Genomic DNA, 18,158 nt, shown 5'->3' with positions numbered 1-18,158 from the left:
GAGTGCTTTTGAGGTTTTTCCCTGCTGGCTTTACGTGCTGATTTTAGCTGCTTCTTTACCTGTGTCCTGTATCTTTGTTCCCTGTCTGAGCACATAATGTAATTGCTAAAGGAATGAGCCTCCTCTTGCCATCTTAAGGTATAAGGACATGTTCAGGCAAGTTTTGCTGCCTTGGTTACCACAGGAGAAACTTCTATGAGGTCTAATGCAGTTTCTTAGGGCATCTCCTCACTCTCTGTGTGTCCCTAAGGTACTTCAGTGAAAAAGAGCCTGTGGAAAGTAACCTGCTTTCTTAGGATCAGGTTGTGTATCCTACTGTTCCTTGGTTAAGTGAAAGCATTCTCCTGGTTGTCTTTTCTCCACATGTGAGTACACATATACCAAGCAAATCTGTGTTCTGTACTTATAGACTGGGCTGTTTTGCAATGTTTCTGCAGTTATACGCTGCCTTTCATGTTTGCAACAGCAGAGCAGTATATGACTGAGATGTTCTGTATTTTGCCTGGCTTTTTAAAAACACAAATCCCTTTGCAGGTGGTGTCCTTCTCACACCTGCTGTTCCATCATGTGGGTGCCAGTCCGTGTACAGTAGCATAACTTGGTTGTAGTATTGACTGATGCCAGTGCTCTACTCTGTGATGTTCCTAGCACCACCTGCTTGTGACAGGTACTAATGTAAATTGTTATTGTTGTGTGATGACAGGCTTTAAACACTTTAATTTGGAAAAAATGACACAGAAAGACCTTTGAGTGACTATATTCCTAGAAACACAAGATTTTCTTTTGATTCCTATTTAAAAAATCAATAATGTTATTTGTGAGCTATGTTCTGTATTGTCTAAAGACCATAACAGAAGGTAGTTGTTGGTTTTTTTTAAAGTTATAACAGAGTTGTAGATCAGCAGATGCTGCAGCTGTCTGCCTTGGGGATGCAATAAGAGCAGTACTCCCACGGGTAGTTCTGTCTCAGGGGTTTGAACTTACACTAGAAATGCAGTGTGTGTTGCTGTTGTAACAGAAAACTCCCTTATATGCCAGAGGGGTGTGTTGTATGTAACACAACCCTAAAGAGTGGATAATCTTTCCTGCCCTGTCCTACTGTTTAGGGTGTTGACACTCTGGGAAGATGTAGTGGAACTGCATAAGATCGTGCCTTCTGTACTTCTGCATATCCATCCTTGATGCCAGATATGTGGGAATAGGATTTATTTAAAGAACAAAGAGTTAAAATGCAAATAGTTTGCTGTGACACTGGTGTTTGTCAACAGAGGAAACCCACTGTGGGTGCAACCTCCCTCTGGAGAACCAGGCTGTGTCATCCCTGAACTCCTTTGCAGGATACCAGGAGACTCTCCCAAGAGCACTTCAAGGACAAAGACTTGTAATCAAGCAGCTGTGAGAGTAGGATGCTGTGGAAATACAAAACATGTTGTTCTGTTATGTAAACTGTCTTTGTGTAAGATAAGAAAGTGCTGGTAGGTAACTGGAGCTGGGCATGGGAATTAAGGCTGGAATTGAATGATTTGTCTTAGAGTGTGTAAAGTAAACAATCTATAACCAGGAGGAACCAAATAATTATGGAATGTCTGAAGCAGCTCATGCAGGGTAAAGCCTTTCAAGGCCACCTGCACCATATCAGTAATACCACATAAGGCAGAGATTACCAAGGTAATGATATCAGAATTGTCAGGCTTAATTATGGATGTGGCAAAACTGAGGAAGAGCTAATCTGGGTGCATTGGCTGTTTGGGAGGAGACTGAGGGAAAGGAAGCATAATTGTGGCAGAAAAAGTGGATCTGGAAATTAGACAATAATGTATAAACTGAGGCAAAGGTGAGATCAGCTGACTGAAGGATTGCAGGTGTCTGGATGACAGTGAAGCCTGAGGACCCAAGCTCACAGGAATGCTGAAGTGATGCTCCTTGAACAACCTGCTGGACTCCACATCAGGTCTATGCTGGAAAGAATTGTTGCGGGAGGGCAGAGCAAAGTGGGGTAGATGTGCATCCTAGTGCTAAGTGGTGTGGGATGGAAGGGTGACTCAACAGCATCATGTGTGATTTGTAAGACTTGATTAGTAGCTTCATGGCTGTGTGCAAAGTGATATAAATAGCCATGAGATGCTATTGGTGCATTAATGAGGTTATTGGTCATTTAGTTGACTTAGTGGTGTGCTTGATATAATTAGTGCTCCGAGTCTGTTCTCTCAGCACTGTAATATGAAGGGGAATAGCTGGGCAGAAGTCACAGCTAGGGGCACAACCAGGACCTCCTAATTTGGAAGCTTGAGCTAACTGATACTGAGATCGTTTCTTTGAAGAATATGTGTGGATGGAGATGATGGGTATCAGATGAACTCTTGAGTGAGAGGAGGAGCAGGTCTGTGCAGGCTGTGTTTTAACATGGAGGGGATCCTTAGGACTGAATGCTGTGAGATACACATTAAAATATGCTCAACTAAAGAAAAAAGAGTAATGTCTAGATACAGAGCTGCATCTGGGAAAGGGTTTAAATGAGAAATAATATGGTGGCTGGGATACTGAGACATGGGACACAGATCTGAACCTTAGGTTAGGAAGACATCTGATGTAAAGGGTGCCTATGGTTGTTACTGGGAAGATGAGAATGGTGGTGGTGGAAGCTTTAATAACACAGAAATTTGGCTAAGCTGAAAGGAGAACATGTCAGAAAAAGAGAAACTGTGGAGTACATCCAAAATGTATACTCTGGTGCAGCAGATGCATACCCGGGGAGAGGCTGAATAGGTGACAGTGTCAGGATCACCTTGGCAGCAGACAGGGATGTTTTCTAGAGCCTTGCCTGCTGATGCAGTCACCCTATTGTAACACTCATCATATTTTATTCTTGGTGGCACAGCTGTTCCAGAGCTGCTGTGTTACCCAGCAGCTGCAGTCAGAGTAGGAGTGGCTGCTCCAAACCTCTGTCACCAGTGAGTTGCATTTTGACTGCTATTTGAGCAGAGTTATGCAGGGAGGTGGTTTTTGGATAATGGCTGTCAAGTAAAGACTTGCTCTGCAATGACTTGGCCTTTTCCTGGTGTTTGGATTTCGTACAGAGTCTGGGTTTTGCACAGACCTCAGAAACAAACGCCAGACCCACACTAGACTTCAGTGCTTTCTGGGAATGTTGCTTTGAATAGCTGAAATGGATCTATTCCCTCTTCAAAGGACCTCTATAAGGGGTGACTGACTGTAATATGCATTAGCTGCTATTTCCAGAGTTATCAATGCCAGCTGGAGCTCTTTTCTTCATGGTGCGCTGGTAACAGCAGGGTGAGACTGGTGTCTTCTGGCTTCAGAAGTTAAATTCTCCCCCTTGGCTGAGCTGAAGGGATTGTTCATGGAGCTCTTATATCAGCTGTGCTTGTGGTATTCTTCCAGTTGGCTTGGGCTGCTGTAAGAATTTGGGCAGTGAAGTAATTCCTGATAGAAAGGAGGTGAGGGAAAACAGGGTCAGAGCCCCAGCACTGCTGGGGGAGTTCCTCAGACTGGGTTAGTGATGTGGGGAGGCTTGTTCTCTACAGCTCTGATTTGTACTGCTGTTAATCACCGCTGTCTGCTGGTTCCTTGAAGTGGGTATGATGCAGTAACCTCTTGTGCGAGTATTCAGCACTTCTTGGAGTACTTTGCTGGGGCAGTATGGGTTGATTTTTATTTTGGAGAGTGTAGCAAAATGTGGTGCTATTTTATGTTTAGGGGTTGGTGAGTGGGTTTGTGTTCAAAATTCAAGTTTTTCCATTATTTAGCTGCACTAGTATGGGAATCTGGTCCTCTAGATAAAAACTAAGGCTTGAAAAGGCCCAGCTTTTAACAAGCTATTGCATTTTCCTTGAATTCCTGTGTTGCTGCCAGGCATGTCTGGCTAAGAGAAAGCATCCCATTTAGGAAGGCAGCCAAGTGCCTCTGTCCTAAGTATCAGTACTGGTGGTGGAGGATCAAAGTTATTGTGTTGTGTGGCTTTTTGTACTGCTTTCCCACCTCCCCAAGAAGTACTTGGGACTCTTCTCCTGGATGCTTTTTACTGAAAAGACTTCAAACCAACCATGACCTTAAGTTGGCAATACAGGGATAGAAGTGACAAGGAAAAATATGAAACTGCTTTGTCATGATCTTCTCCCACGCACTATCTCCAGCTACCAGCATGCTGGATAAGTGTGTGGGACTGACCCCAGAGTGATGGAAGATGAACCTTGGCTGAATAAAAACATTCTGTTTTAATATTTCACTTTAAGCAGTCCTTGAAGTTTTGGTTGTTTTTTTGGTTGTTTTTTTTTTTTTTTTTTAAAGTCCTTACCAAAGCTTTGCAAGGTGGCAACAATTTTGCAGACTCTGCTCAAAATGGGAAGACTTACTGGAAATAAGTCATTCCTTCTTCATGCTCTTGGCTGGGGGAAATTGGTGCTTTTGCAGTATTCATCCCTGTACCCTTGGGGAGTGGTTACAGAGCAATGGCAGGAGTTCTGTGGTTTTTTTGTGGGGTGGGGAGTGGAGGAGGAGGTCAGGAAAAAAGCTAGAATGGATAGTCTGAAAGCTTGAGTACTGGAACAGAGGAAAGGGTAACTTAATGGTATTTTCATTTGTGAGCTGATCACAAGGCTATGGAATGAGGCAAGAATAGTCTCAGTTGAGAGTTACAGTAAATTAGATGGTCATGTCCTCTCCCATGGGCCCAAAGTCTCTCCAGTTGTGTTGGCTTGCAGCATATTCCCTGAGGCAGTATCTAAACCTGTCCAAACTACTAGCCTGACCTGGGGACCCTGCTTCTGCTGGACAGAGGACTTGGTGAAACCAGTCTCTTCAGACATGTGAGATACTTGTTTGAAGTTTCACATGTTGGGTATTGTGGCACACCTGTGTGTGGTACTGCCCATGATACAGTCAGGCTCACTTCAGTCTCTCTCCTATGGAATGTGAAGTCTGGCATGGAATTTAATATTAACTTTTCTCTGCTTTCTGTAGCTCACAGTGGTCTCCTGTGTTCCACAAATACCTAAAAAGAAAGCTCACCAAATTTAAAGCTAGCCAAGGTGACAGCAAAGCTCTACTGCCCTGAGAGGTTCAGAAGAACCATGGTCTTCTGTATTTTTAGCAGGTAATTTCTGCTGCTTTAGATACTAGGAAAGCCCTACCAGACTTGGGCATTTCTGTTTTAACTAGTGGTGGTTTCATCACCTGTAGTAACTGAGAGGGCTGAAACAAAAGCTTCTCTTATCAAATGTCCTCTCTAGTTTTGTATTGCAAACATTGCTTGGCTGCTCCATAGCAACTCTGTGTGGGGCAGCTGGTGTAAAGCACACTTTGCTTGGCAGGCCTTTTTTTGGGAGCTGTGGTGTCAGTCCTCTTGACCTCCACCAAGATGTTTGAGGAGGGAAAGGCCCTGCCAGATGACTGGGGCAGTGGGTAAGGGAATTGCTGGAGTCAGCTCTGGCAAGTCTGGGAATAGTCTGCAGTATCATGTTCTCACCAAGAAGATATGACAATCTTATGTTAGTTTTCTGTGACCATCTTTGGAACTTTCTCTCCTTTTTATTGTGCCTGGTGTCTCATTCAGCACCAGCCAAGAGGGATCTGAGCCCTTTTCCAGCAAGGTCAAAACTGCTGGAATGGCTTAAAAGGAGAGGCTGCCTTGTCTCTCGCTGTGGCCTTTCTTGCTGTGTTGGCCCCTTGTTGTTCCCTGCTGCCAACCACTGTTCCCAGTGCCCTGGTGGGGGGAGGCTTGGCTCCCAGGCACAGCCTGCTGTGCCCATCCAGGCTTTCCATCTGTGCCACCAATACCTGGCATGTATTGATGGATGTCAGTGGCTCTCAGGAGCAGGCAAGCATTTAGCAGAGTTCAGCTCAGGCTTTAAGGACTGCTTTGCCTGTTCCTGCTCAGGACATTCAAGTGCTGGGCAACAGATGTGATTTTTTTAGTGTTTTTTTTTTTCCCCAAGGGATAACAGAGCTTGAAAGTGGAGCAAAGGAGGGTGGTAGTTTGAAGAGACAGATCAGCTAGGATCTCCTCTCTCTTTCTGGTCCCATAGTTGGTACTGAAGAGTTGGAGGCTATTTAGATATATGTCAGATATTTACTTCCTAGACCAGGCCAGCCTCTGGCTGCTGGTACTGGAGAAACAAGTAAGAGCAGGTAGATCATAGTTTGCATTGGAAGGGACTTAAAGATCATCCAGTTCTAACTTCTCTGCCATGGGCAGGGATGCCTTCCACTAGACTAGAGCTCTCAGTGCCCCATCAAGTCTCACATGGAATGCTTCCAGGGATGGGGCATCCACAGCTTCTCTGGGCAGCCTGGTCTGATGCCTCACCACTCTCACAGTAAAGAATTTTAATTTCAGATATTCAATTTTAATTCACTCTCCCAGTTTTAAACCATTCCCTCTGGTCCTATCACTGCTTGCCCTTGTGAAAATTCCTTTGCCAGCCTTCTAGGAGACCCCCTTTGGTACTGGAAGGTGCTATAACGTCTCCTTGAGACAAGGAAGGGGAGAAGAAACTTGGTGATTGGACTCCTTCCTCGAGTGGTACCATTTGGTGTTGGTGTTTGCAGTTGGTTTTCTTAAGCATCTGGCTTTTGATGCCTTCCAGCCATCAGATGGCTTGACAAATGATCACCTTCTGGGCAAACCCTGTTTTCCCTGAAGCCGTGTCTGCTTTTACTTCTTGGTAAGTGAGGGACAGGGTCAGGCAAGCTGGTGCTGGTGTTCTCAAACCCCTTTTCTCCTGTACACATGGATTTGTCATGCTGTAGCTCAGCCTGAAGGTCAGTATGAGCAACGGGCAATTGTGTAATGGTGGGGTGAACTGCATTGTTAGCCCCTGGGAGCACCAGGGTGCTGCTCTGCAGGGGCAGGGCAGGAGCATTGTGCCTCCTGCATACCAAAACCTGGTTGCAACACACCTGAGCATTCAGAGCAGTGCTTGGCGCTGCAAGCCAGGAGCTGGGGCTCGCTGCCTCTGCAGGTAAGGCTGTGGCTGGGCAGTCTGAGAGCTCTGTGCTTGGGAGCAGGCAGGGACAGGGCAGCAGCAGGCAGCTGTGCAGAGGGGCCTGACAGAGGCCACCCAGTCAAGGCTTGCCCTGACAGGTTTGCAAACTTCCTCCGGGGCTGAGAAGTCTTGTGTAGGCTGTCAACACACTCCTCCCGGGTGATCTGCTTCCAGGGAAATGTATTTGTTTCTGTGCTAGGGCATGTGATAATGCTGCCCTGAAGGGCTTCTAGCCCTGCTTAATCCTCCTCTTGTTCCCCCTTCTTATCTGTTCAGTTTGCTTCCTCTTGTGGGTCATCCTGCCTGGCTAAGACACCAGCTTGTTCCCCTTATCTTTCTTCAGTGTAAAATCAAAGCAATTAGTAGCTGTGCTCAGGCTGCCTTATCCCCAGTGATTTAGATGGCCTGCCAATCCTTCTCCTTGCAGCTGCCAGGAAGACCTGGGAGCAATAGTGCTGACAGCCAAAATGGAGGGTGCTACAGAAGCTTTTGAGCAAGAGCTGGTCATCAGCTAGATGTGAACAGCTTCTCCAGGGCTGTCCCTTAACTGGCTTGGAGCAGCACACTGACCCAGCTGAAGGAGTGTAATCTGGGCTTGCTTTGTTTCATATGATGGATGCAGTAACTGCACACTCTCCGTGCAGACCACTAGCTCTGAAATACAAGCACTTTACAGAAGTGTGGATCTCAATAGGAATGCATGGATGAGCTATTTAAAGAGGTGCTGAGACTGGTTTTCAAGATGAGACCATTTATTCCACGTGCCCATCTCATGCTGCCATTGACATATAACACCCCTTTGGATTTTTGTGGTCATTCTGAGCAAGTTAGGCGAGTAGGTTGTGTACTTTGTTTCATTTCCTCCTATCTGAGGGGGTGATGGTTATGATGGGCTTTGTCTCCAAGGCTGCAAGTCTTGTTTAAGGGTGTTGCCTGGTCTTGACTGACTACTCCAGTGCTGTTCTGCTGTTCCCTGTGTGGGATGAAGGTGTCCAGCCCTGAACCCATGGCAAAAAAAAAAAGGCTTTAACTAGTTAATGGACATTATGAGCCTCTAGAAAAAGGAGGAACTTGTGCTAGCTAAAAAGAAACTCCCATTTTGCAGTGCCCAGAATTGCTTGTGTCAGGCAACTCTTAATGGACAGCTGAACTTTCATCTCTCTTTCTTGGTTAACACCTGTGGGAAAAGCAGCTCTAGTTAGGGCAAGAAGAGCCCACAGGATCTGAACTCTGTAGAAAAATAATCCAGTTTGCTGCCTATAGCCCTATGCATGATCTTTTCCTGTCTGTGATAGCAAACTATTTTCTTAAAAAAACAGCCCTATACAGCTTCCTTTCTGGCCCTAGGGGAGAGGATAATGAGTCATGGGAGGACATTGCTTCGTGCCCTGGAGGGTGCTTGGATATCTGGCAAGGGTAGGCTAGGAGCAAATTCAGCTGTAGGTCAGAGTTGCTCAAGGTAAATGCACACTTAAATGTGAATGGTAATTAGTGAGACCAGAAAGAGAAACCTGTACATGAGAACTTGTCAGAGGAAGTGTAGATGTGCCTGGATTTTGCTCTAGAAATAAATAAAAGGTACAGCTCTTGTTTGCTTATCAGAGTAAAAGCAGGGCTTTGGGAGGAAAGGGAGAGAGTCAAGGGCAGCTGGAGATCTTGTTATTTAAGATTTCGTTGTCTGGGCAGGATGGCAGTTGACATGACTGCGGCAGGGTTGGGCTGTGTTGCCTCTTTCCTTTCTTTTCCTGCTTGCTTTTTTTCTTTCCCTTGTGCCTGCCTTTCCCATTTTCATGCCTGCTCAAGGGCCTTCAGCTCCTCACAGTGTCTTGCTGCCTCCCAGCACTGCAGTCACAAGTCATGAGGATATGAGGTTTACTGTTTGGCCCTCAGTGGTCTTTATGTCAGCTTGTTCTCATCTTTGCAACTCAGATGTGTGGGTTAAATGATGTCTTGCAGAGGAGCTAACAAGCAGTCACTGGCAATATAGCTTACTTATTCTTGGTAGGTTACTGCCCCTGCAAGCTGTGGGGATCTCCTTGTATTAATTACTAATTAGTTGGTACACTTAGCACTGTAAGCATATCTCCTTATTCACCCCCAAATGTATATAACCAATATAAATTGATTCTCTTCCCCTTCTGTCCTCACAGCTTTTGAGACTTAGCAACTGCTCCAGAGAAGTGCCCCCTGTGTAAAACCCCAGGCTCCTGTCACAATGTACCAGTCCAGCTTTGTGCCACGGGAATATTACCCAGCCATGATCCCACCTTCTGCTTATGCCTACCCCCCGCTGCGGCCTGGGAGAGCAGAAGACATGTCCAGATCTGTGATGTTCCCTTCCATCCACATGCACAACTTCTACAGTCGACCCATCACCTTTGTGGTGGACCGGAACGGCTACCCTGACTATGCAGGAGGTCAGGTGGAGTATCATCATCTTTATAGTGCCTCCAATCCCTATATCCATCCATACCACACCTGGCACTTCCCTCCCATGGTCCCTATTCCTCTCTACAGTCCCTATGCAAACTACCATCCCTATGTTCCCTGCCAGAGGTCAGAGCAGTATCGAGATACGTGGCCAGAAGGCTTCACAATGAGAGGGGAGCTTCAATGGGGGAAGCTTGGAAAGGTGTTTGGGCCAAGGAAAGACCTCCCAGAGTTTGTGAAGGATGATCTCCGGAGGGTTTACGGCACCTACCCCCGGACCAGTGTTTCCATATCCTATCGGAAAGGAGAGTTCTTGGTCAAGGGAGACCCCAAGACAGAAGACCAGGAATATGCAGTGGAGAAAAAGGTCATCCAGCAGGCTGTGACCCCCAGTGCCAGTGAGGCAGATGACAGCAGTGAGGACCGGAACCGTAAGAAGAAAAAGAAACTGAGACATTGAGGGAGTCAGATACCCAATCGACTGATGCTCCAGTCCCCTCATGGGAGCCAGTTTGCAGCTGGTTTGGTGTGGTTGGCAGTAACACAAGCAATGGATGCCACCATTCTTTTTGATTTCTTTTAATACTCCCCTTCCACCACAATCTTATGGCAGATTTACCCTTATTGATGCACAATGCCCATCCTGTGAAGAAACCACATGACACTTGACTGTTGGGTCAGCACATTGGTCATGGTTTTGAAATGAGCATTTGATTTCCACTGGTTTGGTTGACTGGTCACAGCCTGGTGGGGGATCTCCAAACTGCAGCCCTTGATCAGAGAAGATGGACCTCTTCCTACTTTGTCCAGGGGAAAGGCCTGTGAGCTGGTTCTCTTCCTGGAGAGGTAAAAGAGAGGCTGAGGGCAGTGCAGGTCCCAGAGGACACAGGGGCTCTTGAACACTCTGAAGAACAATTGTCTGCATGTTTTGTCACTGCTGTTTATGACCATATCATGGTGCTTTATCACCACATGAGGCCTGTATGCAGCATTTCCCTACACTCTGGTGTCCCCATCCTCTTACACTTGCTAGTGTGGTGCTCAGTACTCCTGGCCACATGTCCTTATTGAAACTGCTGTTGAGGCCATTCTCTGGGTCTGACTTGGCTCTGGCTGGAGGTGCTGGCTCTCCAATGAGGTTACTGGAGTTGTGTGAATCACAGCACTTCCATGGCTTGGTGGTTGTACTGGAAGAGCTGTGCTGGAAGACTGGAGGGCTGTGAGGGGCTGGGTCTGACTTACTTGCAAACTTCTAAAAACTTCTACCTTTTAAATGACTATAAACAATAAAAAAACCCAAATGCAAATGCTTATATTTCTGATTCTTAAATACCTAACATCAGTCTCTTTTGTGAACAGCTTGCAATCAGATCTGGCACCTTTTTGTGAAGTTAAGGATGGCTTCTACTGTGGTTTATGCCCAGCCATGGTGCCTTGTCCCACTTGGCAGTACCCTGCCTTGCCCTAGCTTATTTTCTGCCAGCTTCTGTATGGGCCAACAGGAAGTTTATAAGCATACAGGAGAAATAGGAGACCCTCTCTGTCACCCTAGGCCCCCCCAGGACTCACAGATGGGAGGGAAGGGGATGTTATCTATCTGCAGAGCAAAGAAGAGACTGTGAGGGTGAACTTGGAGGCCCTTGGTTGTTCTGAATTGCTATAAAGTGAAAGCAAGTGGAGCTTCTTTAACTTTTTTTTTTTTCCCCTTAGTTAGTGTGACAGGTTTTGTTTAACCAATTGCCAAAATGTCACGGCAACTGTCTGCATTTCCCCTTCCCCATTTAGCTTCTTGGAAATGTGTGAACTCTGCTGCCAGACAAAGCTGCAAGAGGGCTGAACCAGAAAAACTGCTGTAGAAACCTTGGACCCAACTGGTGCTCCTTGGCTGTGTTGCAAATAGTGCCAGTGGAACTTGCTGAATGGGCTAGAAAAGACCTCCATTAATTACAGCTGGCTAATCAGTTATGCTTTGCTTACCTAGTATAGGAAAAAGGCAGCAGTTCCTGCTAGGTTGGCTGGTTGGTTGTTGAGGTTTTTTTAATCTCTTCCTTGGCTGAGCAGGCTGTCCTGCCTAGTTAGGGATGTGCTCTTAAATGCCGGCATTGGTGGTGCACTCCCTGTCCTTCCAGCAGAAGAAGCAGTTCCTTTGCACAGTGAACCCAAAGTTCATGCATTGGATCCTTGCACAGTGGTTCAGCACCTCAGTGGGGTGTGGGAAGGAGCTTCTTCCCCATTCCCTGGAGCTATTGTGGGACACAGCTGAGCTGTCAGAACTGGATGCTGCCTGCCATGGGCAGGGGCTGCTGTAGGTGAGATCTTAGAGAAGGTGCAAACCGGCTCTTCCAGGCAAGATGAGAAAGAGCATGGGGTTTGCCATACAGTGATTTTGAAATGCTACATGAATTACAAGGATTTGCACAATAACTTATCCTAGATGTCATTCCTCCAGCTGTTAGGTTCCTGGTGGCAGCATGACACCATGTTATAGCGGAAATGTCTCCAAAACTCAAGGAGCATAGCCAGGCTCTCGCAGAGGTATGCGATGGGTAGGTGAACACAGAGCCTATTGCCTACACAAATACTTTCTCTAACTATGTGTCGCTGCTGGGGTCATCTCCAAGGCCCATGGGGAGACAGAGGGCATAACCCTTAACTTTACTCATCTTCTCCTGTTTATCTTCTCCAAAGTTTTGTTTGCTTTTGCTGCCTGGACTCTGAACAGGAGATTGCTGGGCACACCCAGGCTGTTGTTCTGACAATGTGTATTTTTAGCAGAGGCTCACAATTGCTTGCAGTACATCAGGAGGTAGTAATGTATTTATTTTCTAAAATGCCATTTCACTTCCAGAAGGAAGAAAACACTCTATACTTGGGGTTTTTTTTTGCCTTTTGGGGAAGATGTGCCACAAACCTCTAGTAGCTCTCTGATAGCAGATATTTATATGGCCATAACTCCCTTCCACCCCTCATCTGGTCCCTGTGCAGGAGCAAAGATTTACATATTCCTTGTAGGAAGAGCTCACAGTTGTCTTTTCTTCCTGAAGATTTGAGGCTCAGTTGCTGCCCAGCTGCAGAACTGAATCCATAGGGCATTTTGGAGGCTTTAACGCCTATGGAATTCAGTTCTCAGAGCCAAGCAGCCAGTGCGAGTCAGCTTCCCTGGCTCCAGCCAGCTGTGTCTCCATCTGCAAGGGGAAAAAATAGCAAAGAGCTCATCATATCTTTGACACAGGGCAGGCACTGAGCTGACACAGATTTTTGCAACTGGGATCTGCCACAAGGAGAAGACTCTGGCACCTCTCACCCCAGAAGTGGCACAGACAGACACAGCTTTCTTTGGAAACTTTACTCAAGTTGGCTGGCTCTTTTTTTTTTTTTTTTTCCACTGCTTAAACTTATGCTGTTTGGAGTCACTGCAAAGTTTCAGGTCAGCCCTGAGCTCTGCAAACCTGCTAAAGCTGTAAGAGAAACACCATTTTTGTCACCTAGGGCTGGTATTGGCAGGTGTGTTGAGAACCCCCTATGTATTTGCTCTGTGTGCAGGTGTCACACATCCCTTGGTCTAAACTGCTCTTCATAAATGCTCTTCCTCAGTGTGTGTCTCTGAAAAGGGGCAAGCTGTGCTAGGGGGATGCCTAATCTTATTGGAGCAGCTCAGCACTTCCAGGTACTGACCCTCTGCTCTATTCATACTGAAACCAATGCCCACAGGAAACTGTGGAACTGGGAGCTGCCAGCTGAGGGCAATGATTTGTGCAGCAGGCGCTACCATGGGTGGACCATGAGGTGCAGGGACTTTCTGCCCATTTGGAAATGGGAAGGGACACAGGGTAATTCCAGATAGCTCAGAGAGTAGATTCAGGGAGGGACTGGTCTCCATCTGGATTAACCTGGGACTTGTTGGTGCATCCCACAACTATACACATGCCTTTTGCTGCCCACTGCCCCCACCCTCTGGTTTGGGCTGCAACGCTCACGTGCATGGAGCGGCAGACTTGAGGGACACATGGGGATCCCCCTGAGCACCCACAGAGCTGCTGATGCTGCCAGCAGCTTTGGGCAGCTTCACCCCTCAGTAAATGTTCACTTTCAAACCTGGGGAGTGAGCTAATGGCTGAAAAGCTTTGTCTTGGCTCAGCAATAGTTTGGCACAGTTGTGATGACAGTGGCTCAGGCAGGAGTAAGCACTGGGAGAGGATTCCAGCCCTTTGCCTGTATGTCAGCAGAAGAGACGGGAAATGACACACAACACTTTGGAGCACGAGCAAAGATTTCAATGGGGGAAGCACTGAGCAACTGTTGCACGAGCAGTGAACTCCACGATTGCTCAACTGCTGGCCCCGGGCTCTATTTTAATCCCTCCGCTGGGAATTACAGTTCAGTTGGGGCAGCATGAACTCACCATCCTGATGCACGTAGCAAAGCAGCCAAACTCTGTTACAAAAGCTGAGGAATTCCAGGCTGAAAGTGCCAGCTCTGGTGAATCCCAGGGACCATGTGCAGCAGTACCACAGGGGCTGCCTGGAGGGGCAGCAGTTGAGGGAGATGGGGTAAAACAGAGCTTACAGCAGGGTCCCACCCTGCAGAAGGTGGTCAGGGTCAGAGAGGCAGCTCAGGGGCCCAGCTGTGCGCTGTGCCAGTTTTCAGACTATTGTGACTGGGCAGGAAGTTTTCAATAGCTCTGAGCTCCTCAAACTCTGATCTCCCTCCTCCTCCTCCCCTTTCTCTGCAGGCAGCCACCTGTGCAATTCAGTGGGAAGGAAGGCAGCCTGCCAGAGACATTGCAGCCATGTGGAAGCACCTGCCAACCTGAAATGGTTAGTAGGGTTGGGATGCTTTGGGGCTGCTTGTTGTCCATCTCATGCCCATGGGGATGTTACCCTGCAGTCCCTGGCCATCTGAGAGCATGGAAAACCCTTATGTTTCATTTTTAAGATGTAAAACTCTCCTCTGAGGCATTTACCTCACATTATTGATGGATGTCTGCTGTTCAAAGTGCCATCCATCTGCCTTCATCCTTCTGCTGCTCTAAGCAACCATGCTTTCAGAAACTGAAAGGTGCAGGCCAAGGAAAAGCCTTCTTCCTCATCTTCCTCCATGGGCGGATTTGCAAAGAAAGGGGAAGGGTTTCAAGGAGACCAGCAGTGAGCAGGATGGGGGTCAACATCTACAAGCCTTCCCTGATAGTCCTCCTTCCCTTCCACCATGGCCTAGGGAGGCGATGTGGGTGCTGGGGCTGAGTTGGACAGCCCAGCAGCCATCTGGCATGAATTCCCCCATGCCCCATGTCCCACTCTCCCCAGTGTGGCAGCAGGGACAGCTCCAGCATGAAACCTTTGGCATCCTACCTGTGGGTGCTGGGAGTGGGGCACCCCATTGCCAAAATGCACCAGAAACAGTTTGATCCAAGTGCAATGGAAAGCCCATGGGGGATGAGCTGGGAAAGAAATTATTCAAATGCAAACTCAGACAAGCTCCAATTCTGATTTCATTCCTGGCTGCTCCTGTAAGCAACATGCCCACGGCATGGCATCCACAGCACACCACATGCTCTGCTTTTGCTCCTTGGTTTTCCTGACCCAGCTTTGTCCTGTATTCATTCACCCAGGCAGGACCAGGGCTGGATTTGGCCCTGTGTATTTGGGAATATCCCAAGACCCTAGGGGATCTGCACTGAAGTAGGGTGCCCGGTAATACCTGGAAGGGTAGGGATGAATGGAGATGTGGGAGCCACCTCAGTGATGGGTATTTCGCTGGTGTGAAGGTGCCCTGCCCTGGCCTGACCCGGTGTTTTCTGGAAGCTGTGTCAGGGCCAGGCTCAAGCACTGCACTGCGGAGTGACCATTGCCCCAGCTCAGCCCCAGGGGAATTGCATCAGGCCAGCAGGTGGGGGTTTCATAGCCCCACTGCAATCTGCCTCCCCTGACCTTGGAGCTGGAGCCCTTGGCCAAATGTTGAAAGCTCTTCAAGGCTCCTGACCTCAGCCCAAAATGATGGTGAGTCAAGAGACCCTGCAGACCATCAGATGCCCAGGAGGATACCGCTGCTGTGGGGCTTTCTCTGTGGAGCACAGCAGAAATGGCCACATGAGCAGATTTCCCCGTGGCAAGCCCCGCTGGAGGCGACGGGAGGACACAGAGAAGCAGAAGCTCACTCATGGCCAGCCCTGCTGCTGGAGAGCTGCGCCGCAGCAGTTCAGCCCTGAGCTGCCAGGGGCTCTGCGCTCTTTCTGGCTTTCGCTCTGCGCTCCCTCCCTGCTGTGGGTCCATGGGACAGGCTGGAGCGCTGCCCCTTCCCTCGCTCCTGGGGGAGACAAAGCGCAAGCCACTGCTCCGGAGGGGACGTGACTCCCAGGCAGCTCCAGCGCTCAGAAGTTAATGATTTATTGCTTTATGTCTTTAAAAAAAAAAAAAAAAAAAGCAGCAGCGCCCTCCTTTTGGCATTTCCAGCTAATTATCCCGGGAGTTACTGATTAGCTAGGACGTGCCTAGGCCCAAGCAGCGGAGTCCTGTGGGCGCTGCACAGCCACTGGCACTGCGCTGACATGGTGGCTGCAGCATTATTCCAAGGAGTTTCACTTTGTCTCCCCGGGAACATGCCCCCCGCCGTTTAAAGTATGAGAAGCATGAGTCCGGTTTTGCAGGTTACCAAAAAAGCCGCGGATAGAAGTGAAGATGCTCGTGCGCGCACACGGTGTCCGGCTCCTCCTGTCCCGCTTCCCGCAGCCGCGAGCGGGTGCGTTGCCATCAACCGAGAGGCGTCCCCGCGTCCCCGCTGCTCGGCACGGGCAGAGCCGCCCTCTGCAGCGCCCGGGCTGCGGCTCCTTGGGGAGAGCAGCAGCCAAGAAACCCCTCCTTCCAGCCACAGCGGTCCCCCCGCTCCGGCGCAGACCCTCCCTTGACCCCGGCACTCACCCGACAGCTCCGGCTCCCGTCGAGGCGGGTCTGCGGGCGGCGGGGCCGGAGGCACTGTTAAATATTGCAGCCGACTTACTCACTCACTTCTCTTCCTGGACGGCAGCGCAGAGTTTCCACCCACTTCTTTCACCTTTGGTTTCCAGGCTTTCTGAGAAAAGGGGAAGCCGTGGGAGGGAGCAACCGGCATCCCCGTGCCAGGGCCACGGCCCCCAGCAGCCTCTCCTTCCCGGGAAGGGGCGGATGCCAGAGGGGGCCGCTTTCCCGGGAAATTGCGGCGTGTCTGGGGGTGCCTTGTGCCCCTGGCCCAGCACTCCACGACCCTCTTGGGTTAGGCAGATTTTCCTCCCCAGCCGAGTGGAGGGGGCACCTGAGTGCTGCCTCCCTGGCACAAGCTCAAGGGTGGCTGCCCGACCAGCTCAGCCTTCTCCTTTGGGAGTGAAAATCCCCCCGGGACTCGGACGTACCTTGGCTTCATCCCACCAAAGCCCATTCAGTTCCCCCTTTAATGCAGTGCCTCTGCAAGTGGGGACAGTGCCTGAGCTGGGGTCACATACACATCACTGACACCTGTGATGAGCTGTGTCCATCCTCAGCCCACAGAGCCCTGCCAGTAGCAGGTGCTGCCAAGGGCCTGGGACTGTGCCAGCCAGCATTCTACTCTGCAGCCAGTGTTTCATCCAGTAGCATGCCCATTGGCACCACATGGAGCTGGCTGCCTTCCATGGGGACATTGATAGATGAGTTCCCTGGGACATAAAGCCCCCACTAGCTACTGCCAGCTCTGGTGGGTTAGCACATGTATCTGGTGGGACTCCTTTTTCTTGAAGTCCCATTCTCACTGAGCATTCTGTCAGTGCCACCAAAAGCACAACCATTGTTTTTGCTCAGAAGTGACGTCAGGTCCCTCGGGGTTTCCCTCTGCCAGCAGTCTGGAAATGAAAATCTGGGGCCTCAGCACTGGCTGTGGCACTGAGCTGATGGTGGGGGGAGCACCACTGCTCCTTCTGTGCCACGGTGAACAAACCCAGAAATAAACTGGCAAATCAATTGATGGGAGATGTCAAGATGCCTCACGTGCCTGGCTGCCTGCACCGCCCTGCCCAGGCTCGACAGCTGCCCCACAGGTTCAGATAAAATTTACAGAGTGGTTTTGTCTTTTGGGAGATGCCATGGTGTTTCTGGAGTGGGAAGCACCTGGAAGGCTCTGTCATGGAGGTGACCAAGTTGGAGCCACAGTTTTATCAATGCAAGCCCACAAAGCAGACAACATCAGCCATTCAGGGCCTTGCAGTGTATTTTCAGGTGGTCAGGTGTGATTTGGCTGCACACCACAACTTTGCATGATTGCCACTCTCTACCCCTTAGTTCCATCAAGGGGCTGGACAGGAACTTTGGCATGTGGATCCGTGACCTGAAATATCTCTGATTTCTCAAGGCGGGGCTGCCCTCCTGCTCACCTGCTGCAGTGACACAGCTTACAGCACCCAGCACTCCCTCCCCGCAGCTATCACTTTTGGCAGCCCTCAGTGCCACACTGGAGGTCTGGAGATCTCCCTTCCTCTTCCTTGCTGCCTGCTCGGTTCTTCCAAGGCAGCAGTGCAGCATCATAGCTGTGACACTGATATCCCCATTGGGGATGGGGCCTGGCCAAATCCCTCCCTAGCACTGGCTACATTGCTTGTCCTTGCTGGGATCAGACCTTGGACATCTCTCTGGCCGCTGCTCCTGATACCTTCTGCAGGACAAATTTTGCCCCCAGAAGGATTATCCCCCTTCTCAGTACCATGGCTGGCTTGGCCACTTCTTT

General features: G+C 49.1%; 1 protein-coding gene across 4 annotated transcripts; it reads left to right on the top strand.

Moving 5' to 3' along the window:
- The first annotated feature begins 218 nt into the window (after positions 1-218).
- Positions 219-16,765, top strand: C6H10orf95 (chromosome 6 C10orf95 homolog). 4 transcript variants are annotated; one of them, XM_038141477.1, is made up of 3 exons: positions 228-365; positions 9,155-9,426; positions 9,559-16,765. In XM_038141477.1, the coding sequence occupies exons 2-3, from the start codon at positions 9,220-9,222 to the stop codon at positions 9,892-9,894; spliced, it is 543 nt and encodes a 180-aa protein (XP_037997405.1). In that variant the 5' UTR covers positions 228-365; positions 9,155-9,219; the 3' UTR covers positions 9,895-16,765. The 4 variants fall into 4 exon arrangements, with proteins under 4 accessions (XP_037997401.1, XP_037997405.1, XP_037997404.1 ...); XM_038141473.1 differs by having other exon boundaries at positions 219-365; positions 9,155-16,765; XM_038141476.1 differs by lacking the exon at positions 228-365 and adding an exon at positions 1,642-1,951 and having other exon boundaries at positions 9,155-16,765.
- The last annotated feature ends 1,393 nt before the right edge of the window (positions 16,766-18,158 follow it).

This window comes from Motacilla alba, chromosome 6 (genome assembly GCF_015832195.1).
Source record: "Motacilla alba alba isolate MOTALB_02 chromosome 6, Motacilla_alba_V1.0_pri, whole genome shotgun sequence".
Classification (NCBI taxonomy): Eukaryota; Metazoa; Chordata; class Aves; order Passeriformes; family Motacillidae; genus Motacilla; species Motacilla alba.
Note: the sequence above shows the minus strand (reverse complement) of the source record. Positions and strands in the feature narration are given on the sequence as shown.